At 37.8% G+C, this 27,825-nt stretch overlaps 1 protein-coding gene across 3 annotated transcripts in view; it reads right to left on the bottom strand.

The window, feature by feature from the left end:
- NANS (N-acetylneuraminic acid synthase) overlaps positions 1 to 27,825 on the bottom strand; it is a 155,767-nt gene that overhangs the window by 37,164 nt on the left and 90,778 nt on the right. For 2 of the 3 annotated variants that reach the window (XM_090379339.1, XM_090379340.1), the window contains one exon: positions 15,056 to 15,264. In XM_090379339.1, the coding sequence (XP_090235465.1) occupies positions 15,082 to 15,264 (183 nt within the window). In that variant the 3' untranslated portion in view covers positions 15,056 to 15,081. The remainder of the gene's footprint in view (positions 1 to 15,055; positions 15,265 to 27,825) is intronic. The other variant, XR_016547279.1, reaches the window with a different exon arrangement.

The raw sequence follows: 27,825 nt of genomic DNA, 5'->3' as shown, positions 1-27,825 counted from the left end.
CAAGAACAGCTTCTATGTCACTTCCAGGATAAGTGTATGCCTTAATCAGGGGTAGTGAACTCCTTTGACAGATTGCTACACCGCCACCACGTCTCCCAATTCTATTAGCAGCCAGTGTGTGATAGCCAAGATTTGAGGTGAAGGCGGAAATTTCCATTTCATCTCTGAGCCAGGTTTCAATCAGAATGACGAAGTCGTAGTCTGAGCAGGAAAGCAAATCAAGTAGGCCATCTAATTTGTTTTTGACACTCCTGATGTTTTGTAGGAAACACCGAATTTTTATTTCGACAGAAGGTTGTACTATGATGAGATTACTCTTGGAACCGTATTTGCTTTTCACATAATGATCTGAAATCTCAACCCGGGATCAATGTCGCGTTCGATGAGCCCTCTTACTGGATATTCTGACTGGAATGCGATCGGTCCGATGTTCGTTCGTCATCTCCACGTTAGACATCCGTAAGTTGCACTCGCTCTCGGATATAATTTGGGAGACTCCGCTAGAGAGGACAGGTAGCTATGCTGTTGTAGTTATGCCTTGTTGTGGAATGGGGTTCGGGCTTGATAAGTTCTTGGTCTTTGGTGTCCCATAGTCCGGCATTACCAACAGCCCTCTGGGCCAGTATTCGGCATTCAGGTATTGTTGGTAATTAGGCCCATCAATCTGAATCCTAAAGGAAGCATAAGACGGATGCTTGGTATTGATTTTGAAAGGCTTACCGGGTATGCCTAGTTCCATCAACAGTGCCTGAATTTCTTCAACTTTTGTCAACGAATCCAGCCTGCTAATGAAGATATTTGCATGAGTATTGCTGGTGGCTTGGCGATCTCGTATTCTGAGGCTAGTGTTAACTACTCTCGTGCCAATCAAGGTGGTTTTGCTGTTTCTGGAATACCGTTGGCGTGGGGATGCTTGCGGCGGTTGAGGTCCGGGCATCTGGCCTTGCTGTGCTCCATTCATGCCTGCATTGTCAGAGTTCCTTTTCGTTGATTTTAGCATGGCGCTATAGGCGCTGTCTTTAGAGAGTGTAACTATATCCGTTTCGGGTAGTAGGGATGACTCAGGTGTGGGAGATAGGCGTTCCAGTGGGCCCGGACAAGGGAGCCTAGCGTTCACGGGCAAGAGGCCTTGTAGTAGGCTCAAGGACTTTCGTTGATAATCTTCGAGCTGGCTCAGACGTTCCCTTAGCGAGCTATTTTCTGAATACAGTTTTCTTAGAATACCTTCAATAGTTTCAAGTTTCTCAGTGTTACACCCGCAGAAAGCGCAGCTGACTTGAGCCTGTGATTCCGTTTGAGAATAATTATCAGTAACTCCAGGCAAAAACTTGTTCTTCGTAGCGGGTTCACTAAGAGTGGAATTGATCTGTGTGGTGACGTCATTAACAACAGTCAGCATTCTAGAGGGAGAGACTGTGGGGGAGGGAGGCAGGTGCACTAAGGGAGCAGCTAATATGTCAGCTGTATCTGATGAATCCCTATTTTGCTTGCGGCAGATTACACATCTCCATTTTGATTTCCTAAGTTGCGCAGTCCGTTTTAGGTCTTTAATGCCACTACAAAAATTGCAAAAAAGAAGCTGGCATGATAATGAAGAACATTTTATTAGGCAGTCGGAAAGTTTTTCGCAGCTCGAGCAGGGTTGCATATTTTTAGACGGCATTGTACCCAAAATTCACTAAACACTACAGGGAGAGATGGCAAGGTTGCTGACAAAATAAAAGCAGAGTACTTACTGACCCAGGAATATTCCTTCAAGCTAGGATTAAGTAGGGTGGTGAAGAGCTGACCGCTTACTTTTCGCAGTATGTGGGCTCCAACGGGTAAATGAATACACACTGTACTCACAATGGCGAACAACAAGGTCCGATTCAACTTTAGAAATTCTGCCAGGAAATCCGAAATTACGGGACGAAATAGTAGCAAAAAGCACTTTGATTCTCACTTTTCACGAACTATGAATATAGATCTAAGACATTAGATGAAAATTAAGATGGTTAGACTAGTTTAAGAAACTAAAACAATTGAAGTAAGCGGAGCTTGTGAATAACCCGACCCGAACAATCACGCGCACTCAGTGTATCTGAGTGCATATGATATAACAGTGTAGCTCTCCCAACCTTTTCCAAGTAATGAAAAAAAAAATTATTTCGACAAAATACAATTTACTGACATTTTAATGCATATTATACTTCATTTGCTTCTGTAGTATCAAAGTCAAATCGGGGCTAAGATATTTAATCAATAGTCCTCTGTACAAACATAACATCACATCGATCGTCAGTTGCTTGCTGCAGTTTCATTGAGAGTTACCAATAGTGAACAAGTAAACAATGTAGAGAAGATCATGTCATCTGAAAGTGACATCGAATGACTTATGGCACAGCAACACACTTTACTTTGGAATGAAGACAAATCTTTTGCAATTGCTCCTGGACAACACAATCAACCGATGTTGATAGTTTACGATGAACATGCTGAGGAACTGTCGTTTCCAGCGATATGCTTAGGCCATCCACGTAAATTTAAAGATGGATTACGCGTTACTCCGTTTATGATGGCAACTAGCGATATGCGATGAAAAGATCATCGAAGAGTAATGCCACATCATATTCTATACATGCAAATGAAAATTTTATGCTTGAAAATAACCAAAGGTTTATATTCCACTTTCAAATGTGTTGGAGAAACTTCCAACATAACAAAGTGTATGATAGAAGACCAAAGATTTGGTGAAGAATGCAGTAGTAGTAGTAGTAGTGGCACATGATGCAAGAAAGCAAGTGTAGGAGCTTATGCAGCATCAGCCAAAAAAAAAAAAAAAAAAAAAAAAAAATCACACCATTCCCTCCAAATGCCTGTCCGGTTTCTCCTTAAATTTATTTAACCTATCAACTTCCACAACGACAGATGGAAGTTTGTTCCAGCAATTAACCACCCGCTGGCTAAAGGCAAATTTCCGCACATCTATTCTACATCTGTCCTTTCTTAATTTGAACTTATGTCCCCGTAGGTTGGTAATCTGAACAAGTGGAAGGATCCCATCAGAATTCAGCATGCTCAACCCATTCAAGGCCTTATAGACCTCAATCAGATCACCGCGCAGGTGCCTAGTCTCCAGCCACTGCAATTTGCAGAACTTAAGCCTCTCTTGGTAAGAGAATCCCTTCATTCCCCTCACCAATCGTGTTGCTCTTCTCTGTACACGCTCAAGCAAATCTACATCCTTCCTAAAATGAGGCCTCCAGACCTGTACGCAGAATTCAAGGCGCGGCCTGACCACTGCCTTATACAGAGGGACAATCACCTCCTTTTCCCTGCTAGCAAAATTCCTATATATCATTGACAAAACCCCATTACCCCCCCCTAGCAGCCTGTCTGCACTGCTCAGAAAACTTCATATCTGACTGCACAATTACTCCCAGGTCTTTTTCATTTTCTACCACCTTAAGTGTAGTACCACACAGTTGGTACGTTTCTCTGGGGTTACTTCTACCCATATGCAGTACTTTGCATTTGTCAAGGTTGAACTTCAGTTCCCACTTCTTAGCCCATCTGCCCAAATTATCTAGATCCTGTTGCAGTAGCACACTGCCATTACTGTCTTTAACAACCCTGCCAACCTTTGTGTCATCTGCAAACTTCGACATTAAGCGTGATATACCTTCATCAATATCATTGATAAATACACAAAACAACAGTGGACCCAACACCGAACCCTGTGGGACTCCACTAATAACATTAGTCCACGAAGAGCAGCACCCATTGATTACCACCCTCTGTCTTCTCCCACTTAACCATCCTTTTATCCATTGTAGCAACTTACCCTTAATACCATTCTGCTCCAATTTGTACAGTAGTCTTCCATGCGCAACAGTGTCAAAAGCTTTCCTGAAATCCAAGTATATGATATCAAAATTATTTTTTGCATCCAGTTCCTTTGTGACCACATCATAATAACCAATCAAATTTGTCAGACAAGACTTTCCCTTAACAAACCCATGCTGTGTTTGAATTATTGCTGCAGTCTTGTCTAGATGATCCTGCAATACATCTTTAACCAGCGACTCCATTATTTTACCCGGAACAGAAGTTAAACTAACTGGTCTGTAATTACTCGTGTCACCCTTCGATCCACTTTTGTGAATTGGGGACACATTTGCACATCTCCAGTCCGTGGGAACCTCCCCTGAGTCCAAGGATGCTCTCATAATTATGGCTAAGGGTTTGCTTAGTTGCTTTGCCGCCTCCTTTAAAATAACTGGATAGATCCCATCCACCCCAGGTGCCTTTCTTATGTTTAACTTCAACAATTTCTCCTCCACTTTGCTCTCAGTTATTACAAAATCAATAAGCACCCTGCTACAATTTAATAACCTTCTTCCATTTTCAAATTGTAATAATTCCTCACGTGTGAATGTAGATGCAAAATACTCATTCAGTTTGTTTGCTATCTGAGCAGGATCATCAACAGTCGAACCATCGATGTCAAGTGGACCAATCATATTCAGCCCCTTCCTTTTAGAGTTTATATAAGTAAAGAAATCCTTCCTGTTTTTCTTAGCATCTTTTGCCAAAGATTTCTCGTAATCCGCCTTCGCCTGCCGAACCTCCTTTGTGACCTGATTACAGACTAGCTTATATCTGCCACAGGCTTCTGCGTCACCTGATAATTTATATGCATCCCATGCATTTTTCTTCTCTGTCACGAGTCTCATTAGTTCATTTGATAACCATTTAGGCCTAAACCTTGAACGATATTTCTTAATCGGTATATAAAGTCTAGTAGCTTCCACGATTAATTCTTTGAATGCTTCCCACTTAGAATTTACTGTTTGTAACATCGTCAGTTGATCCCACTGTACAGAATTTAAAACTGTCTGAGACCACTGTACTCCCCTTTACGGAAGCAAAAACTTTCCTTTACCCCTGACGGTAGTTACCTCTTTGAGTAAATCCCACTTCAGCACACTGTGATCACTGCCACCTAGTGGTTCCTTTATCTGCAAATTCTTAATACACAAATGATCACTGCTGATAACCAGATCAAGAGTGTTACTTTCTCTGGTTGCCTCTCGAACATGCTGCTGCAGAAAACAATCATCCAATAACTCCACAAAAGTCTGACTAGTGTGTGAGTGACCAACCCACAAGTTCCAGTCAATATCTGGGAAGTTAAAATCCCCCATTATAAGACATTCTGATTTACTGGCCCACTCTATTTCTCTGTACAATTGTTCATTGTACTCATTCAAGTCATTAGGCCTATAACACACTCCTACTCTTATTTTTCCTTTCGCAGTGCTTATCTCACACCAAACTGACTCAACAGAGCACTGTTCATCTATATTAACTGGGTGCACTTCCTTTGATTTTATGTTTTTCTTAATTAACAGCATAACACCCCCTCCCTTTCTGTCCTGTCTATCCTTTCTGTACACATTGTACTCCCCAAATTCCAGTTCTGCATTCCTTATATCTTTGTGACACGACGTCTCTGCTATCCCAACAATATCCGCCTTTGATGTCTTGACCAACACTTCAAATTCATCAAATTTATTTACTATACTTCTAGCATTGGTATACATGCAAGCATACATGCTCCTATGCCTATTCCTTGTTACCCTAACACATCCCATATACCCAACTATTCCATGATGACTGCCATCTGTCCCTGAAACCCCCAACACCCCTCGCTCCAGGTCGCTTCTTATTCTAATAGAAGTTGTGCAAGAATCACCTTCACCTCTGCCTGCGGTTACTGTTAAACTATTAGTCTTTGTATCCTCCCAAACTAGCAGTTTTCCGACCCACCTAACACTGCCTCGATAGCATCAGCAAATATTCTTGCACCCTTTCTATTTAAGTGTATCCCATCCCTGTAGAAGCAATCTCTCCTGTTAACAAGTACAGTCCAGGCTGAAAAAAATTCTACCCCTTGAACCTTGCACAATCTTTCCAGGACCGAATTGATCGACAAGGCTCTCATCATGTACTCCCTCCTATCGTGTCTGAGCAGAATTGCAGACACTTTCAAATTCAACCCTATTTCACGGCTTTTTTTCAACAGTGACCTGTACTTGTTGAGTAATTCCGCCGGTCTCCTACTCTTAATATCATTAGTGCCAACGTGTACAACTATATCACCTTTTGTGCCCTTGAAAGATGATATCCGCTCTACAACGTCATCAACCTTTGCCCCTGGCAGACATACCCTGGTCCTGTTCCACCTATCCTTTTTACAAAATATATTCCCCGTCTCCCTGACAATAGAGTCACCAACAATAACTAGTTCCTTTGGGACCAGCGCATTCTGTTTTGGGGATTGCCGCTATGTTGCCTGATGCCCAGGATTGAGCTCTGGCTTTGAGTTGGGCAGCTGAGAGCCTGATGGGCCCCTCAATTTAGATCTTTCGAGGGCATCCACCCTGTCCTTCAAACTCTCATATAGGCCCATAACAACGCTGAGTTGTCACCTGATTTCCTTACACTCCTTACATCGCGCACACACAAAGACATCCCCCATGGCAATATCATGTTCCGTTCCAGAGAGTTCGGCAAACATTTCACAAGTTGCACATTTTTTTAGGCTGTGATGCGTTGGAGAATTGCCCCCTTCAGTTCTCCCCCGATTCACAGCACTCCTGCCACTTTGTGCCCGTTGCTTTGCTGCTCTAGTCTGGGGCATGGTAGTTTAAATTAATAAAATCAATAAATTAAATATCAATAGTATTTGAATAGAAACTATTAAATAGAAACAGTGAAGCGTATTACTATATAATTATGCGTCAGAGCTACCTAGCTACCTGAATTAAAAAATTTGAATTCCCTACCACTATATCCAAAAACAATGGCTACAAAAATGGAACGAAATAACGGTTTTACCTATCGTAAGTAAAATCCACAAAAACTCTTTATCTAAATTAAAAATAAAAAATAACCAGCGTAACTATAACTATATGACTACGTATTAAGTACAATATAAAATAACAATCATGTAAATAAAAGGCAAACACTTATCGTTTTTGCTGAGCCTGTAACTGTCAGCTGTAACTTTTAAAGAGATTCAGTGCCCTCTCCATTCCAATGCATCGAACGTAACTTGTCGTTTCTCAAATCCATTCCAAATTCTGTACACTACTGGTCCTGATGCAATAAAGATGTCTTTGCTATGATCAGACAACTTGGTAAACTGACAATGTTTCTGAAATTGAGTGCGACAAAGGTTTGCTGGCCACATCTCTTGAAAACACTTCACAGACTAAACAGTAGTGAAGATATACAGAAGTTGACGATCAAATGAAAGAATTGACAGCATTGCAGCGTACGAAGCTAGTCAATGTGGATCCAGTCACGTGTAATATACTTCAATAAGCTAGTTGACATTATAATGCATATACTAAAAGGTACAATTCTTTTGGGAAATTCAAAGTAATCGATTTCTTCAAGCATATAGAGCTCCAGCATCGTGGCAGTCCATATTCTCACATTTTGCTGTGGCTACAAAACGATCCTAAAGAATTGGTTTCGGAAGATATGCCAAGGACTGTAGAAATAATAAATGAATTGTGCAGTGTCGATCCTCCGGATCTTCCGACATCTTACTCAAATCAAGTGCCCAAGCATACATTTATTTGTTTCAAGAGGAATGATGATTGATGCAGATTCAATATTCCATATTGGCCTATGGATCAAACTCAAATTTTAATAACGATGAACACACAAGGCAATCGATGTTCACGTTTCAAATGGCATTTTAAACAATATAAGAAAGATCTTGAAGAGAAACATTATGATACACTCGAGCAGTTTCTAGAAGAGCACAAGTTGGATATAAAAACTTACAGTCAGTCCTCGTATAGTACGATAGTTGTGTTCCTAGAAACCCTAGTGCAATGCAAAATCATGCAATATAAACAACAGGCCCTATGGGAAAAATAGGGTTAGGTGCTGACCACCCAAGATTGAACACAAATTTGTAACCAAAACATTACCAAACACAATAAATTATCGTAATAAAATACGTATTTTATTACTACTATTACGTAATAAAATATTGCTAATGCTTTTGCTTCTATCGTAAGCAAACTTGTTTTTTGTTTGATTTTCTATCGAAACAGATGACAGCCGTTCCATCTCTTCCAATTCTTTGTGTCTTAATCTAATGGATTTTAATTATACTTTTTTTTTGAGTTGTTCCTGCTATGAAAGTTGTTTTTATTTTCTCTGTATTCTTTGTAATTCCTCGGCGTTGCCTCATTTAGGCCTGTAGTACGTGCAATATCAAATAGTCTTTCATTTTGCTCAAAGCTTTTCACAATTTCATATTTTTTCCTCTATCGACAGAGGCGGATTGGCCATAAGCCTTACCCTGGTGTGATTTTGGCCATAAATGCTAGTATGAGGCCACTACAGATTTTCCTGGGTAAGAATTTTTAACCCAGTCCGCCTCTGTTTATCGATATTGCTTTTCTTTTTCTCTTTGAATCTGTAGTGTCTTCAGCAGGACGCTTCCTTTTCACACCTTTTAAGTATTTACTCATATTTAGGGAATAAAGCACAATTACAAATGAGGAGGCATGCTTGATACACATAAACAAAGCTGTGTGCGTGTAGCAACTGAATAAACAACACTGTAAAGGCAGAGACAACTCTACCTCACTAGCTCACATTTTACTAAAGCACATTTCTGGGGGTTACTACCATAAAACAATAAAAACAATTTCCAGTTGCGTTCCTGCTAGTGGAATCTGTTATAAACTGGTAGTAAACTCGATCTAATTGCATTTGCGATAATACCGATAGCTGAAATTGTGTGGGTTTTTACGTTATTATGGTGAAATGCGTTTTCCCTTCACTGATATAAAAAACAAATACATTTTCAGAATCTTCTCTTCATTCCTATCGTGTTGCGTTCAGTTGGGGTGATTCCGGTCCGACTGCCATTTCTTGTAAACACAAAGGCGAATCATGCATAAGCGAATTTGGTTCATGTTATATACGATATTGTTCCCCTATTTATAAATCTTGTGTAATCGAATTCGCGTAGTGTAAACACGTGTTATACGAGGACTGACTGTACTTGGATATTATTCGATCAGGATTGACGAGACCTACCATTCTAATGAAAAGAAATATGACAGAACTTTGGACGAATACCTTCAATCCTTCGATAGCTGGTATATTCAATTTGAATGTGGATTTACGGTTCATATTCGAGGAGTATTCGTGCGCATCATCTGTTGTAATATATGTTAACAAAACCAACAGAGGCATAAGCCATTTGCATCGAGAATTGATCAAATTGCAAGAAGAGTATCCAGATCAAGACTACACTGACTTGTTAAAATGAATTAGCATTAAAATGTTGAACAGCACTGAAATGAGCTCGCAAGAGGTAACTTGGTATTTGCTTCGCCAGCCAACGTGAGGCTAGCAGAGAAGTTGTGTACATTCCAACTACTTGGCCTCACGAACGTAGAAAAGTAAGAAGAGCAAGAAGCGAATGACTTAAGAAAATCTCGATGATGATTCTACCGACATATGGAATGAAAATATTATACAGAAATATGAGAAAAGATCAAAAGATGGAGAGCACGGTCAGCTTTGCTTGGCTGATTCTGCAGCGAAATACAATGTTGTGAAGGGACAATGTAAACCTAGAAAACAGATGCGAGTCATAAGGTATCGCCACTATGAAATGTCTGAATTGGCAGAGTATAAACATGAGATGGTTTTACTTTACTGGGCTTTCGAAAACGAAATGGTTGATATCTTAGATTCAAACAAGTTTCTTCAGATATACAATGAAAATGAATAGTACTTTATGAATTGCCACAAAAGGTAAGTCAGACATCGATATTGACAAAACATTAGAGTATTGTAGAAAACTTTGCATCGAAATGGACGATAAAGAGGATGCTCGAGCGAAATATGTTCAAACTCGAATCGCAGAGGATGCTAGTAACAGACTTCAAGAGAACAATGATGATATTGAAATGAGTTCGGCAAACTCACTAACCGCTGTGGTATGTCGATGAGATAATGTCATGATAAGCAACAATTACTGCAAGTTGGTTTGAATGACAAATAAAGAACAATGCGAGTTAATTCTTGGTTATACATCAAATAACAGATCGAACTAACACAACACCACTTCAAATATTTTTTACTGGCCCAGCAGGCTGTGACAAGACTTGAAAATTATGATGGAAACTTACAAAAGTTTCCATCATAAAGCCTGGTGCTCACATCACCAGAGAATTCGACCGAGAGTTTGGTGGTTTAGATATCATATTTTGTGGAGATTTGCATCAGCTGCCACCAGTGAATACAAGGCAAATATTCAAGCCTCGTAAGAATTCAATCGATGGTGCAATTTTTTGGCAGTCTCTCAGTTTCTTTCCACTTGTTCAAGTGATGAGACAGAGTGATGTTTTATTCTCCGGAATATTTACTAAAATTGGAAACGACGAAACGTTAGATGTTGAAGAAAAGAAGTGAATCGAAAGTCAATTTAGAACATGAGACTTTGTCATGGAACAAGTATCAAATGCTGTTTGTTTCATCATAATAATGATGTTCAATATAATGCTCAAGCATTGGAAGGAAACACCACCATCGGTTGTACAGCTGACGATCACTTCACCTGTTACAAGTCATGAACAGTTGACTAGTATGCGAGCAAAACTCAATCAAATGAGTGTAGCAGAGACCTGAGGTTTCCGTAGTTATTGCATATATCGACTAGAAAACCTTACACGATCACTATAAACATCGATTTTGAAGATGGTTTGGTCAATGGAGCGATTGGAACTTTACAGCACTTTGAGATGGAAGAAACAGAAATCAAACGATTGTGGTTACATTTCAAAATAAAGAATGTTGGAACTAAGAATTGTCTCAAGTCTTGCCCAAACACATTGTCGCATCATGGCATATTAAAATCTGGCTGGACTTCGATTATGAGTCATTCTGCCACAGTATCTTTCAAAAGCAAAATAATCCAATTTCCTTTTGTTGAAGCTTGTGCCATGACGGTTCACAAATCTCAAGGTGTAACTTTCAAAGAAATTGTAATCGATTACGATAAGAGTCTCGAACAGCAACTGGTATACATTGCATTGTCGAGAGTTAGAAGCATCGATGGCCTATACATCAGAAATCAGAAAGACAGCTTTACATTCTACCATGCTCGCGGTTGTAATGCACCTAAGATGCAAGATCTTCGAACTGAATTGAAGTGTTTGAATAACCATCATTTAGAAATACTCTCTACAACCGCATTACAATTTGGGATCAAGTTGCATTGTCGAGTTTCAGAATGGTATTGTTGAATACACAGAGTTTGAAACTTCATAGCGAAGACACTGCGATGGATCCAATTCTTATGGAATCAAATATCTTGGCATTATATGAAACATGGCTTGAAAATAATGAAAATGTTATGTTCGAGGATAAAAATGTATCACTCAATTCAAAAGGATTTCTGTGTGATCTGGTGGTGTTGCAATATAGAATAAAGTTGAATCAACAATATGTATGCCATATATTCTCATTACCGTGGATGCAGAATCGCTACAGCAAATGACTGGTACAGTACAGATAATTGTGGCGACATTTGTGCAGCTGAAGATGAAATAAATGGACAGAAGAATTTGCTTGTAACATTCTACAACTCATCTAATTCAATTGGAGCAGATTAAAGTTTTCTTAATATCTAATATAGTGATTTATATGCCAAGCCTGCTGGGACCAGTAAAGTTGTAAGGAAATTCACCTTTCAAAAGATTCCAATAATTTCTGGTGATTTCAACACTTATGTTAAGAAAACTGAAAATGTTCCATTCCTCTACTTCATGGAATCAACAATTGATCTTAAACTCACATCAGATTCTAAAAATCTACTACCGGTTGGTCAATCATGTATCGACTTTATCTTCAATCGCAATGTTAATAGTTTGAATTGTTTCAACTATGTATCCTACTTTAGATAACACAAACCTTTATTGTTGATTGTAAATGAAAATACAAAATAAAATAAAACTGATTTTATTAAGCTTAAATTGCATTTTTTCATTTCACATGACGTTATTCACCTTCGGCTCCATGGAGTCAAAGTCGATTTTTTTGTCCATGCACAATAATATCTTTGGAAAAAAAAAGATCTCCTTCTTTGGTATTGTTTTGCAGTTTGAAATTATTGGTGGCAACCTTCCGCCCTTGGCAGTTACACACATAATACCAGTGATATGCTGCTTTTCGTGACCCATACTAATGATCTTGATTTCTTTAGTACCTTTAGCATTAACAGTATAATTTGGATGCATATTAAAGAATACCAGGGTTCCACCAGCATTTCCTATTTCACTAGAATCATAGTTTCATTTTCTCCTCAATTTAATTACATATCAATGAAAGCTTGTTAAGCTGCTTCTTCTGAAATTCAGCAGGAAGTTTTTGACAAATTGATGTTTGATGTCTAATCCTACATGATGCATGAATCGGTCACACCAACCTCTCATTTCTTTGAAATTTTTTTCATCCATTTTGAGGGATTTGGCAATTTCTCATGCTTTCAGTCGCAATGCTTGGCATGGAACAGGAAATCCTTTTGTACATATCGTAGAAACAAAATGAAATACAGCTTCATTTATTTGTGGGTACCTTCCTTTCTTAGGTCCTGTAAAACACTTGGTTCTTGTTTTGCAAGAAAATATGGAGTTGCAGTCATTTCTTCAATGACAAATATTTGCTTCACTAATATCAAATTTATGCCCCACTGCTCTGTTTCCGTGCTTTTCTGTGTACACCATAAGTTTTTGTTTCAATATGCCATCACAGCGAAATCTTTTTTGAAGACATTTTAAACAGCTATTAGCGGCCCAAACTTTAGTTACACATGGACTAGCACCAATGAACATAACTTGACTGAAGTGACAACAGAATGAACAGATATGTATGCACTTGGGCAGGTACTCCTGCATGCCTGGCGATCTCCCTCCCGCCCGAAAACTACCTCTCCTGCCACTTGCTTTTGACAGCAATTGTAAGATACACCCTAATTGCAGAGATGATAAAATATGAGCCTTAGCATTGATGAAATATGGTACATAATCATCATCTTCAGCCATTGTCCATCCACTGCAGGATTAAGGCCACCTCAACACATTTTCAGCAACTGCAGTCTTGTGCTTGCTGTTGCCATTATACCAGCAAATTTCACAATTTTATTGATCCATCTCAACTTTGGTCTTTTTCTTGGATATTTAAGAGTCAAGCAGTATCCATAACATATATGAAAAATCCACGGTGCTTAATATATATGTAAAATTCAACGGTATAATATACAGTTGATTCCAGTTATTTGGGACCCATCGGGACTAGTGCATTTTGGCCTGATTAAGCGGCTGCCCCAATTATCCGAAGTTTCATGTAAAAAAAGTTAAAAATACAATGGACTCCCGCTTTACAATTGGTTCACTGTACAATCAAATCACGATATGATGGAGTCACCATAGAAAAGTACCATTCACTATACGATGTGTAGTAAGCGCCGGTCATTGTGATCACGTTTGTGAATTGAAGTTTAATCAAAATATATTAAACAGCGATTCTAATCAGTGAAAATAGGAGGAATAATATTCACAAGCTATAAAAGTAAAGATGTATTAAGCACAAATTCACCTTTTATTACCTTACCTTACCAATTAAAAAAATTAAATAATACGTGAAAATCGGAAGAATTTACGTGATAATTGGAATAATTAATACGTACTGTAATATGTACTAACTAGTTGACATTTCTGTTCAATGACATTTGTGGGTGGGGGTTAATATTTAAAACAGTAAAAAGATAAGCAATCAGTAACAAAGAACGCGGCACACACAAATCGCAAGTAACATGATACGCACAAGTGAGAATGAAGTAACAAGTTACGAAGCTTGAAAATAGGAATGAAGAGAAGATTCTGAAAATTAAGTTTTTTTATATGATTGAAGATTCTATGGAAGTGTAAACACATTTCACCATAATAACCCACAGAATTCCAGCTGTCGGTATTATCGCAAAATCAATAAGATCAAGTTTACTATCCATTTAAGATAGATTGCACTAACAGAAAAGCCCAATAAACAGGTGACTGCTAATTGTTTTATGCCTGTGACCTCCAGAAATCTGACCGAACCATGTGGTGCAGTCAGAGACAATCATAGGGTAATCTACAGTGTCAAGTGATATTTGACAGGTGCTCTCAAAATATTCCAAAATGTTATCAGAAGCTCTCAATTTGATTCAGTTTATCATTTTAAATGGAAAACAAAATGAAAAGTTCACCAGGTGCAAACTAATATATAGCTGAACCACCTCTGGCCCTGATGACAGCAGCACACCATCGAGGCATTGACAAGATCAATTTCTGAAGATAATCAACTGATAGTTCGTGGTTCCAAACACAAATTATGGCTTTATGGCTTCCTGAAGTTGGTTTCTTTCTGGCAATTGCAGATTCCACACGATGCCACCAGTTCTCTATAGGACTCAGGTCCAGCCGGGCTGTTTCCTGGCCAGCTAATGGTTGTAATGGATCGTTCTTCCAACCATTTTTTCACCAGTGACAAATGTGAACACATTACTGTTGAACCTCTAATACAGAAATGAAGCTAAAGTAAACTAAAGGAAATAAAGCATGTGAAAAAAAAAACACATTTTTAAATTTTTTATTAAAAAAATAACAAAAAATTTATAATAATTTTAATAACATTAGTAAAAGGTCACATACTTATATAATCCAAGCAGAATCCAGTAACACAAAAACCTTTATATGAAAAAAAAAAAAAAAAAAAAAAGAAAGTCACATGGCCATCAGATTTAATGCAACCACTTTTGTTACATTATGGAGCATAACAAGTGCCAATTAAGTAAAAACATCAAAGCAATTCTTTTAGCATATATATAACAGTGTCTGTTATAAATATATAAAAAATATTAATGTACATAAAACAAAATATTGTCATATATATACTAAAAAAAATTGATTTTAAGAAAAAAAAATACCTAGAGGCCTTTTTTATTGCAACCGATCATACATCATATTCAAAAATGCTTTCATCTGGTTGAACGTCTCTCTTCAGAATTTTACCAATGAGTTCGAATATCTTCTCAGCTTTCCATCCTTTTGGTTCAGCAACTTTAATGTCCAACATATCATCAGTCAGTATAGTACCTGCTTTGAGAAATCTTGAGGCAACAACTGCCTTACTTAACTAAAAAAATAATTTTTAAGAAAAAAATTGATATAAGAACAATGTAAGTTATTATTTTTGCTTATGTTATTATTTTAATTTCAGATTATGCTAGCAGCAAGCATGCAGGGTGCTGGTGATTCCATGCTGGGGGGGTACCCTACGGCACTCAGGCTGTCACGAAAAGTGTTGTTGTTGTTGTTGTTGTTTGGTTTTTAGGAGCATTAGCAACTAAGGCCATATTGCTCCGGGATATGCGGTGGTCAGTCCCTGACCTTTCCGCATCCTCCGTATTTGGTGGTGACGGGCTCGAACCCCGGTCTAATCAAGAAGCGTGTGCTGCACACTGCTGCTCCTTCCCACCTGGCTACGGAGGCGCCCACGAAAAGTGAAACATCTAACCGCTGTTATATCTCCGAAACTAATATACAATGGTACAAACAATTTATACTTATTTTGTCGGGTATATAATGCCGTCGACGAATATTGAACCCCAGGGACTCACATCTGGTGAGTATGGGTTTGGCACACCCAGGGTCCTGAGCTGGATATCATCATTTTTCTCTTTTTTCTCTCTCTCTCTCTCTCTTAGGGTAACTGGAAATTTTTTTTTTTTTTGGGTGGTGCAGCATAAGCCTCAGGCTTCCTTGCACCATATAGCTAATAATAATAAAAACAATGTAAGAAAAAATTTGAAAATTTGATATTTAATATCATTTTTTTTCGAAAACATTAAAAAGGTCACATTTTGGCCATTTGCCGTTGCGCCTTGGTTACTTTCACTCTCAGTAACTTCTAAACTATAATAGATAGACATAAATGGTAAGTGACAAAATTGTTCATTAGGAAACATAGATTTTACATCTATACATAGTTTTGATGTAGCTCTTATGGTTCCTGAGTAATAGCGATGCAAATTCGAGAGAGTTGAAAAATGCAAGCATTTTCAAGGTTGTTCTCGCAATATCTTGAAAATTATAAATGTTAGGCAAAAACAGTATCTACAAGGATATATAACTAGATTTCAAATCCTGTTTTTAGTTTTCGAGAGTTTAACAACTTTTTAAAGTAACTACTTTGTTCAGTTAGTTCGCATTTGTCGAGCAGTGAGGTTGTGTTTCATTTAGTTAAGTTGTGACGATGCCGAAAGTTACATCAACTAAACATGTTCAAAGATTTTAACAAAATCACAAATCTAACTTTGAAAAGCAAGCACCAAAATCGGTGGCAGAACGCAAGAGAGAGAGAGTAGTAAGCGTAAACGCGAGCAAGATCAATTAGAGGCAGATGTCCGGCCATCAACATCGAAAAGAACAGTGCAATCAGTGAATGAAAATCGTGAAAAGTGTTATATGTTAGCTTCAAAACAATTTCAAAGAATGTTTTTGAACAACTTGTTCGGATACGTCTGCAGTGTTTGCGACAGACTGTGGTTTCAGAATGATTTGAGATTACCAAAGCCAAACCATATACAAATTCTTGAAACTGAATTTCCAGAAGCAGAGAACGTGGCATCATTTATGCTTTGCAATACATGCTTCACAAACTTAGAATCAGCAAATGTACCGTCATTATTCAATTCCAACAGCTTCATATATCATCCGTTTCCATCGAATTTACCGCCACTCGATTGTATATGCGAACGGTTGGTTTCAGCTAGATTGCCATTCATGCAGATTCGACGTTTGCGATATGAAACTGGCAGTTATAGTATCATCGGACAAGTCATAAATGTTCCAGTCAACATGAATAATATGGTTAGAGACTTGCCTCGTGCTTTAGAAGATGATTATGCATTCAACGTTCACATCAAGAATCATTTGACTCATAAATCGACTTATTTGTAAGGATATGTGAGAAAAGAAACGGTCAAATCGTGGCTAAGGTATTTAATCAATACTGCACTCTGTACAAACGTTATAACATCACAGTCGATTGTCGGTTGCTTGCTACAGTTTCATCGAGAGTTACCAATAATAGCGATGCAAAGTTGAGAGAGTTGAAAAATTAAAGCATTTTCAAGTTTGTTTTTGCAATATCTTGAAAACTATAAAGGTTAGCCAAAAACAATAAGCAACAAAATTGTTGCCCTTTGAGAGCTCTACAAGGATATATAACTAGATTTCAAATTGGGTTTTTAGTTTTCAAGAGTTGAACAATTCATTAAAGTAACTACTTTGTACAGTTACATCGCATTTGTCGAGCAGTGCGGTTATCTTTCATTTAGTTAAGTTGTGACGATGCTGAAAGTTGCATCAACTAAACGTGTTCAAAGATTTCGACAAAGTCACAAATCTAAAGTTGAAAAGCAAGCACCAAAGTTGGTGGTGGAATGCAAGAGAGAGAGAGAGAGAGAGTCATCTTGATTCATATTTCTGTCCAATTTCCCTTTCTTTCACAATATAACTTCAAAAGCCAGACTGTAGATTTTGGCATGAGTTGTACTTGTTGCGTGCAGTGATGCAACAAGTACAATGCATACGCCAAAGAAAATTCAACTGTATGCAACAAGTGCAGTGAAACAACAAGTTGCGTACAATTGAGCAACAAAATTGTTGCCCTTTGAGAGCTCTACAAGAATATATATCTAGGTTTCAAATCGGGTTTTTAGTTTTTGAGAGTTGAACAACTCGTTAAAGTAACTACAGGAACTTCCCGACTTACGTAATGGTTGTGTTCCACAGAATGCTATATAAGTTAGGGAATTTCCCCATGCTTGTGCAGCACTCGCAACTGTGCTCGCTGAATTGATTGAATCAAAAAGGAAATGTCTGATGAACATGTAAATAGAATTATTTATTGTATTCAAGTTTTTATCTCATGCACAGGAAAAATTACAAAAGTGTGCAATTTAAAAAATTTTTAATTTTTTAAATTGCACACTTTTAAATTGGAGATTTAGAAGCTGCTCAACCTTACGAAAGAACATATTAATAGATGACTGGACAATGGCTTTTTCCTTTTCATCATAGATTTCTTTCTAGCAAGCATATCATTCACCCCTCTGTTAACTTTTAAGAATCGTTCAAAATTATAAAATTACAAAAAAAGAGACGAGACAGGCATAATGTCAGTAAGTTTTACCTCTTGAGCATCATTGCGAGAATCGACGTCTTCAGCTGATAAGTACGCAGTTGCGGAGGGGTGTGGAGATTTAGAAGCTGCTCAACCTTATGAAAGAACATATTAATAGATGACTGGACAATGGCTTTTTCCTTTTCATCATAGATTTCTTTCTAGCAAGCATATCATTCACCCCTCTGTTAACTTTTAAGAATCGTTCACTGTCAGGATCCATCTCCTTAATATCTTCATAAATACTTGTTGCTTTTGCTTGAATGGTCATTAGACTCAGGGGCACTTGCTTCTGAATCTGATTTTCGATCCATATTATTAACAGCTGTTCCATCTTCAATATATAGCACCTGAACACTGTTTTGTGATCAATGTTGATCTTAAGTGCATTGATCCTTTGACATGTTCCTTTCTATGGGCACTGTCCTTTAAAACAGTATTCACTGTTGAAGCAGAGAGACCTAATTCCCTTGCAATAGATGACAAACTTTGTCTGCTTCGTAATTCTTAGTCATTTTCATCTTCATTTCTAAATCAATTTTGTTTCGTTTCCAGGCACCACCACCACTTGCACTTTTCTTTGTTCACTTTCCTTTCATCATTGTAATACATAAATAGGAATGAAGAGAAGTTTCTGAAAATTTGTATTTTATATGATTGAAGATTTCAGTGAAGGGGAACATATTTCACCGTAATAGAGTAAAAACCCACATAATTGCAGTTATCAGTATTATCGCAAATGCAATAAGATCAAGTTTACTACCCGTTTATGATTAGATGCATGAACAGAAAAGCCCAATAAACCCGAAAGTGCAAATTGTTTTATGGAACAGAAAATATCACAAAGGTGTTCAAAATTGATTCTTATAACGGCAACATATGATAATGATGAAAGGGTAATGCAATTTCCATTATAAATATGACCTTTTAGAGAGATAAATAGCTTAGTAATACAGTAAACCCCCGCTATTCGCGGTATCTGTATTCGCGGTTTCGCGGTCGCTGATTTAAACCTAAAATTTTAAAGCGCCGTGAACATTTTCCGCCATGAAAAAAACATGGGTGTGGCTAAAATCATTTTGCCCAGTCCACAGAGTAGTACAGTCAGTCGTCGTATAACACGTGTTTACACTACACTAATTCGATCTTACACGATTTATAAATAGGGGAACGATATCTTATACAACACGAACCGAATTCGCTTATACACGATTCGCCTTTGTGTTTACAAGAAATGGCAGTCGAACGCGGAATCACCCCAACTGAACGCAACACGATAGGAATGAAGAGAAGATTCTGAAAATGTATTTATTTTTTTATAGCAGTGAAGGGGAAACACATTTCACCATAATAACGTAAAAACCAACACAATTCCAGCTATTGGTATTATCGCAAATGCAATTAGAGTTCACTACCAGTTTATAACAGATTCCACTAGCAGGAACGCAACTGGAAATTGTTTTTATTGTTTTATGGTAGTAACCCCCAGAAATGTAAAATGTGAGCTAGTGACGTGTTAATAGAGTTGTCTCTGCCTTTATGGTGTTGTTTATTCGTTTTGCTACACGCTCACAGCTTTATGTGTATCAAGTGTGCCTCCTCATTTTGTAATTGTGCTTTATTCTCTAAAAATGAGTAAAAATAACTTAAAAGGTGTAAAAAGGAAGTGTCCTGCGCTCAATGGGTGGGGGGTGACAAAATCGCGAGCGCGGATGTTTTAAGCTAATCCTTGTTCAGTATGTGTAATGCGCTTGTCATAGAAGGTTTCATCTCTTGCTTTTAATTGATACGTTTACAAAAGTGAAAAATCTACCATTTTGCAATGTGTTGATATAAACAGACTTTTTCGAGCGTGTTAAAGTTAAAAGAAAGTGACTTTATTGTGGACAAGTTCTTTTCTAATCCTACAAAAATATGGCTGCGAATAAAAAGGGAATTGTGAAAAGATCAAAGAAGGTGATGACATTAGCGAGTAAAACTGTTAGACAAAATTTCTAATGGTGAAAGTGTCTCCTCAGTGGCAAAACATTATAAAATCAACGAGTCAACGGTACGATCAATCAAGAAATCGGAAGAAAAAATCCGCCCTAGTGTCCGTGAAAACGCGCTAATTGCATCAAAAATTTGTTCTATAACTCGTGATGTGAAATTAGAAAAAAATGGAAAAGGCTTTAAATCTGTGGATAGAAGACCGAACTCAAAATAAAATTCCGTTAAGTTCACTCATCATTCGTGAAAAGGCAAAACACCTTTATCAACACTTTAGTGAAACTGGTGAAAGCACTGGTGGGATAAGTTTTTTAGCCAGCAAAGGCTGGTTTGAAAGATTTAAAAATCGATATGGTTATTTTTCGCCCAGCAACCCATGTTCTTGATATGTTTTTGAAAGGTTTCTTTAAAATGTCTAATAAATATGTACAGTATTACATTTAATAAATTGTTTCTTATTTTCATTTCGATGCCTTATGCTTTTTTTTTTTTTTTATGTACTTACTCTCTACGTTTGTCTATGTACATAGTCATATTATGTAGGTAAATACACATAATACGTACAGACAAAATTTTAGACTAATTTTTGTTATATATTTCATACTTTGGAACGGAACCCTTTTATTACCATGGGCGCCATAACTCAGTATTCGCGTTTTCAGTATTCGCGGAATTTCTCAGGAACGTAACCCCCGCGAATAGCGGGGGTTTACTGTATAGTGAAATTTTCAATTTCCAAAGACTTGGAACGAATTACAAAAAAAAAAAGAAAAAAAGTGTTATCGGGTTCACATTACGATATTTTCATGATAAAAAAGTAAAGTAAAGTGCAGCCATTATCAACTCACTGCAGGATGGAAGCCTCCTCAACAATTCATGCTGAGGGAAATAGACCATAATCTGCCACGCTGGTCCAGTGAGGGTTGGCAGATCGACCGTATTCAGCAGTCAGGGGCTTGAACCCCCAGTCTACTCAAAGAGCGTGTGCTACTGCACTCCTGCTCCTGCCCACTCGGCTACGGAGGCTGTTCATGATACCTCCATTTATTCGATCCTCCATTTTCATGATACCTCCATTTATTCGATCCTCCATTTTCATGATACCTTCATTTATTCCTACGGGATGCAAAATATGTTTCCAACAATTTTTTTAAGTTTGCATGGGCCGGGAGAGGCCTTCATCCTGCAGTGGATTGAAAATGGCTGTTGATGATGATGATGGGCCGGGAAAAACCTACGTAAAGTCGACTTTCCATAAGTCGAGTATTACATAAGTCGGAGAGTTCCTGTACTTCGTTCAGTTCCTTCACATTTGTCGAGCAGTGTGGTTGTGTTTCATTTATTTAAGTTGTGATAATGTCGAACGTTACATCAACTAAACGTGTTCAAAATTTTCGAAAAAATCACAAATCTAACGTTGAAAAGCAAGCACCAAAGTCAGCACCAGAACGCAAGAGAGAGTCGTAAGCGTAAACGCGAGCAAGATCAATTTAGAGGCAGATGTCTGGCCATCAACATCGAAAAGAACAGTGCAAACATTCAACAATAAAGGTTACCACATTGATTGTAAATGAAAATACCAATAAAATAAAACTGATTTTATTAAGCTCAAATTGTATTTTTTCATTTCACATGGCATTATTCACGGATCCATCTTTGGCTCGTGGAGTCAACGTCGATATTTTTATTCACATAATTTTAATGGCTAGTATGCTTATTTGATAAATGACATCTTTTTGTTTTCTGAAGGCATTAAACATAAAAAAAAAAAATAAAAAAAAGAGAGAGAAAGAATTTTATCTACAGCTGTAACTTATTCTCCCACCGAAAGCATTACAGCCATATTTCCCACAACCATATTCCATGGAAAATTACGACCATCATAGTTGGTTCTCCTTCCACATGCATTAATTGTGTTATGCACAGAGAATTCTGGCAGTGTGCCTTACAGCAAAATTTTTGCAGCCTGAAATGCTTATCAGCATTTGCAAAGCGACATGCTTAATATTATCAGATTTTAACTAATGCCATAAGAGGATACCTATTTTTTAACTTTTGTTCCTCTGTGTAGGTATCAATTTGGGCTGTTTGTCCAAAATTTCGATGTACAAGGTGCTACCCAAGTGTTCCCATAATTTGAATGTTGTGCAGGAACTACGTCTAGTACGGACTTGTGGCACTAGGTGATGCTGCATGCATCCTTTGTGAATCAGTGTGCCACATGGCGTCGGGCTGGATATTCACTGAATATTTATGCACAGTTCTTTGGCGGTGTGTTTCACATAGTTTGCGATAGCTGATGTGAGAGAGCAATGTGCTTGCATTAAGTTTTGTTTCCTTCTTAACGATACAGCAGCAGAAACCCATAAGAAGTTGAAAGAAGCTTTGGGTGACAATGCTTTAGGTCAGATGCAGACCTACTACTGGTTTAACCATTTTAAAAATGGTCGAATGTTGGTTGATGACGATGATCGCTCTGGGTGTCCATCATTGGGCACCACCCCGGAAAATGTCACAAAAGTTTGGGCGCTGATCTGTGAAACCACAGGCAGACCATCCACAACATTAGTGGCATTGTAGGACCGTCGTATAGCACGTGTCAGCAGATTTTGTCAGACGAATTGAACATGAACATGAAGAGGACTGCAGCCAAGTTCATGCATGTTATGTTATTTGTTTTTTTAGGAGCATTAGCAACTAAGGCCATATTGCCCCGGGGATATGTTCTGGTCATTCCCTGACCTTTACGCATCCTCCGTATTTGGTGGTCACGGGCTTGAACTCCGGTCTAATCAAGAAGCGTGTGTTACGCACTGCCGCTCCTGCTCACCTGGCTACGGAGGCGCCGCCAAGTTCATGCCACGGTTACTGAGTGAAGACCAAAAGCAACATTGCAAGGAAGTTAGCAGAGATCTTCAAGAACGGACCAGGAGTGATCAAAATTTCCTTTCTATGGTCATCACTGGTGATGAGAGTTGGGTATATGGGTATGACCCAGAAAACAAGCAGAAATCATCCCAATGGAAGAGCCCACTTCGCTCCGACCGAAGAAAGCCCAACAAGTAATGAGCAATGTGAAGTGCATGCTGATCTGTGTTTTGGACATTGATGGGATTATAAATAAAGAATTCGTCCTTCCTGGCCAGATAGTCAACGCAAAGTTCTACTGTGATGTCCTGAGGTGATTAAGGGAAGCCATCAGGAGGAAATGCCCAGAGAACTGGCACACAAAGAACTGGGTCCTTCATTATGACAATGAACTGGCTCACACACAGACATCTCTCACTGTGGCACTGTTTTTGGCATCTAACATGACAATCATCACCCACCCCCCTTATTCTTCAGATTTAGCTCCCTGCGACTTCCTCTTCCCAAGAATGAAAATCAAGCTGAAGGGGCAAATATTTGACAGTGTAGAGGATATCCAAATCGAATCACAGGCAGTGCTGAACACTACAACAAAGAAGAACTTTCAGAATGCATTCAAATCATGGGATCAATGTTTATACTTTCAAGGGACTACTTCGAAGGTGACGGTGGCAAATAAGACCCAGGGTGAGTCTAATTTATTTTATAAATTCAGTTGGACCTCTATATAACAAAATCGATCGTTCCCTCGAAAAACTTCTTTATACAGAAATTTTGTTATAAAGAAATACGACCTTTTCAACAATGAAAAATATTGTGAATTCAGAAATATAGTAAAAGATGAGAAAGAAGTGGAAAGGAATAAATTTTCTAACTTTTTAAATAATTTATTAATACATATATATTAAGAAATAACTACTTACATGATGCCCACAATTTATTAGTACACTTTTAAGAATTAAGTCGTAAAATATTTGGTTATTTTTTGTTGTACACTGGATTCTACTGTACACCATTCATAAAAATGTTTGCATTTGTTTAAACTTTAAACACTCAGATATATATTCTGTTACATTTTCTTCCCACTGAAGGCCTCGATGCAAAGTTTCAAATGCTGCCAACATTTGTTTGGAAGGTTTAATATTGCTCTCATTTTTGTGCAACTCATCGTCAATATTGTCACTTGTTCTTTAAATATGCTCCAAAATGTTGGAGTCACTCGGATATTCAGCTACTACATCATTATCAACTCCTAAAAATTCGTCAAGAACAATTTCTCCACTGATTAAACCTCACTTGGAACTCCCTAAGGTTGCTCAATGTCTTCTAGTAGTTCATCCCACTCATCTCTGTTAATTGGCGTTTTAGCAAAACCTGCTTTTGAGAAACAATTCTTAATCGTTGTTTCTGTCACATCTTGACTCCACACTTTCGCAAACTCTGATATGCACATCCACAAATCTATAAGAGAATCTATAGGTTGGTTGGTTTCTATTCTTGGTATAATTTTTTTCAGTATGCACCTTCAGTAGTGCATTTTCAAATTCTTGATAATGCCTTGGTCCATTGGCTGCAGTTTAGATGACTTATTCAGAAGGAAGAAAACAAGCTTCACACTTGTAAGTTTCAAAATTACCAAGTGAAGACGGGCAGGGCAGCTGTCGACAATCAAAGCAATTTTTCTTTCATAATCTTTCTATCGAAATTTACAATCCGCTGCTCAAAAATTTTGCTTGTCATTCAAGGTTTTTTTGTTGTAGTCCAACTCTAACGACTTTACTCCTTTGAAATGTCAGAGTTATTTACTTTTGCCTATTACCAAAAGCTTCAGTTTTTCATTACCAGCCATATTTGTAACCAAGAGTGTAATTTTCTCCTTACTATTTTTACCATTTAAACATTTATCACCTTTAAAAGTCAGTGTCTTGTTCAGAAAACATTTAAAAAATGGACATGTTTCATCAACGTTGAATATGTCTTTGGACTCTTAGTCCACCATAATTTTTTTCAAAACTTGTTTCTTTCCAATGGGTATAGTCTTCTTCGATTGAAATTCCACTTTTATCAGAAATAACTTTTTCGAGTAAGCCATGACACTTTAAATTTGTCCAGACAACCAGAACTGGCTTGGAATGTTTTGTGCCCCAGAAAAGATGTTGTTGTTATTTGGTTTTTAGGAGCATTAGCAACTAAGGCCATATTGCTCCGGGGATATGCGGTGGTCATTCCCTGACCTTTCCGCATCCTCCGTATTTGGTGGTGATGGGCTCGAACCCCGGCCTAATCAAGAAGCGTGGGCTACGCACTGTTGCTCCTTCCCACCTGGCTACGGAGGCGCCCCAGAAAAGATGTATACTTTTCTTTTATTAATAGCCCTGATATCGGCATGTTTTTGTCTCGCATCAACTTCATTCACTTAAGAACTGCAAAACTGCTTCATCTACACCTTCCCAAAGACATAATTTTGCATGCTTCCAACTGGGTCATATTTCCTCAAACAGTTTGAGAATCGAAACAGGGTTTTTCAGAACGGTTGACACACTACTGGCAGTGACAAATTATAAAGTGGTTTCTTTTTTTTTTTTTAATGCCGCGATCTACACTATTAAGCACTTCCACTTTTTCACACAAAACCACAGGATTTCCTCTTAGACACTGTAAGGTTACTTGCACAGCAGTTAAAACAAAGCTGAAATTAGGGACCACTTGTAGCTACCATGTAAACAGAGACAGATGAAATTTATGAATTTCCGAGATAAAGGAAAATCACCCTCTCCTAATTCTCCAATAGGATGCTTACAGTAGAAAATAGGTTGATCAGAGCCAATGCTTGTATCGGAAATATGACTTAATCTTTGCCAATGGCTGTGGACAGCTGATCAGCGGGACTTCTCGGCATAATAGTGTATAAGTTGTATAGGTTTTACTTCTTTTTAGCCATTGCAGGGCAAAGGCCTCTCCCAAACTGCCATCTTTTTCTATCCCACCATAGTTGACCAGTTTCCTCCTGCAGGGTTTACAGGAATCATTAAATTGTAAAATGTTTTAGCTCTTAATTTGTGGAATTAAAGCCTTTAGCTATGAAAAGCTGAAGGGATTAATGCTTAATCCTTTTAGCTCTTAATTCGTGCTTTCTACTGCATTAGCTTTATTGCCTAAAGGCCAGAGGTGCGAACAATGCGTACCCAGGTCTCTCAAAATCAATTTGTTGTATGGAAATTTTCTTCGTTATAGGGAAACTATTTTCAATGTAATGACCAAAGGGAAATCAAAAAAGTTCGCTACATAGAAAATTTCGCTATATGGCAGTTCATTAAAGAGAAGTCCGATTGTACATTTCAGGAACTTTTTGGGTAGTGCCTCGTATATGTGACTTTCTAATTTCAATTGGGGGTACCTTATGTATAAAAGTAGTGTGTGTGCACTTATTGGTAGACAACATTACCAAATTGTCACCATAGCAATTCCTGGTTACATACAGATAAAAGGATACCCAGCTTTTAATTTTTGCTCCTCTGTGTGACATATCTCCTTGGTCAAAAATTTGCATGAGGTATGTGAGTCTATAATTTCATCTAGAGCTGTTTTTCATTGGAAAGTCATCCATGCTTGCCCGTAGTTAATATGACTAGTTGTTGCACCAGTGGATATCTTTATATTAGTAAATTTCTTTATATGTATTCTTATTAAAATTAGCTTTCACTCAAAAATGACTTCTGCACTGCAAATTGCTGAACAAACCAAAAACAAATTTGTCACAAAATGAGAACACAAAACTTCATCAGATAAAACTAATGGACAAGTAGGTGTTGCAATGAAAGCTACTGGGTCCAATGAGTGCTCAGTAGAAAACTTAGTTGTTAAAGGATGTAGCATATCACAAATTTGGATTTTACCAAAACATTTTCTATATAGAAATGAAGTTGTCCATCATGCTTAGGCTTCTATTACCTTTCAAAGACAGTCTGATGATTGGCTTTGTATTAAAATAACCAACCATTAATAGTTAAAGCTGTATGAGCAGTTACAAAACTGGCCAGGGTATCACAAGCATCCTTGCGCGCCTCCGTAGCCAGGTGGGAAGGAGCAGCAGTGCGTAGCACACGCTTCTTGATTAGACCAGGATTCAAGCCCGTCACCACCAAATACGGAGGATGCGGAAAGGTCAGGGAATGACCACCGCATATCCCGGAGCAATATGGCCTTAGTTGCTAATGCTCCTAAAAACTAAATAACAAATAACAAATAACAAAGCATCCTTGCACATCCACTTATATAACTTTTCAAAATTAAGTTGTTTTATTATTATAACAAAGGACATAGTGCAGGAAATTGTATAAATAAAAGATAATTACACTCATAGAAAAATAACTGATAAGAGAGCTATAATGTACATTAAAATCTCTCCTTGAACTAATCCTCAGTAGTGCATACACACAAAAAACAGAAAAAAGATTTGTATGACATTAATTAAGAAATACATGGAGGAATAATATGTCACAACTCTGCAGAAAGGTTTGACTACTATTATTATAATAGGCAAACCACTATAGGAAGCAGTGGTTTGACTATTATCAATAATAATAATAATAATAATATAATGAACATTATCTGAATCTTGATTGTAAAATTAGACCGGGTGTTACAACT

Source organism: Mastigoproctus giganteus, chromosome 8, assembly GCF_048544385.1.
Source record: "Mastigoproctus giganteus isolate SK-2022 chromosome 8, ASM4854438v1, whole genome shotgun sequence".
NCBI lineage: Eukaryota > Metazoa > Arthropoda > Arachnida > Uropygi > Thelyphonidae > Mastigoproctus > Mastigoproctus giganteus.
This window is presented reverse-complemented; position numbering and strand designations above follow the sequence as displayed.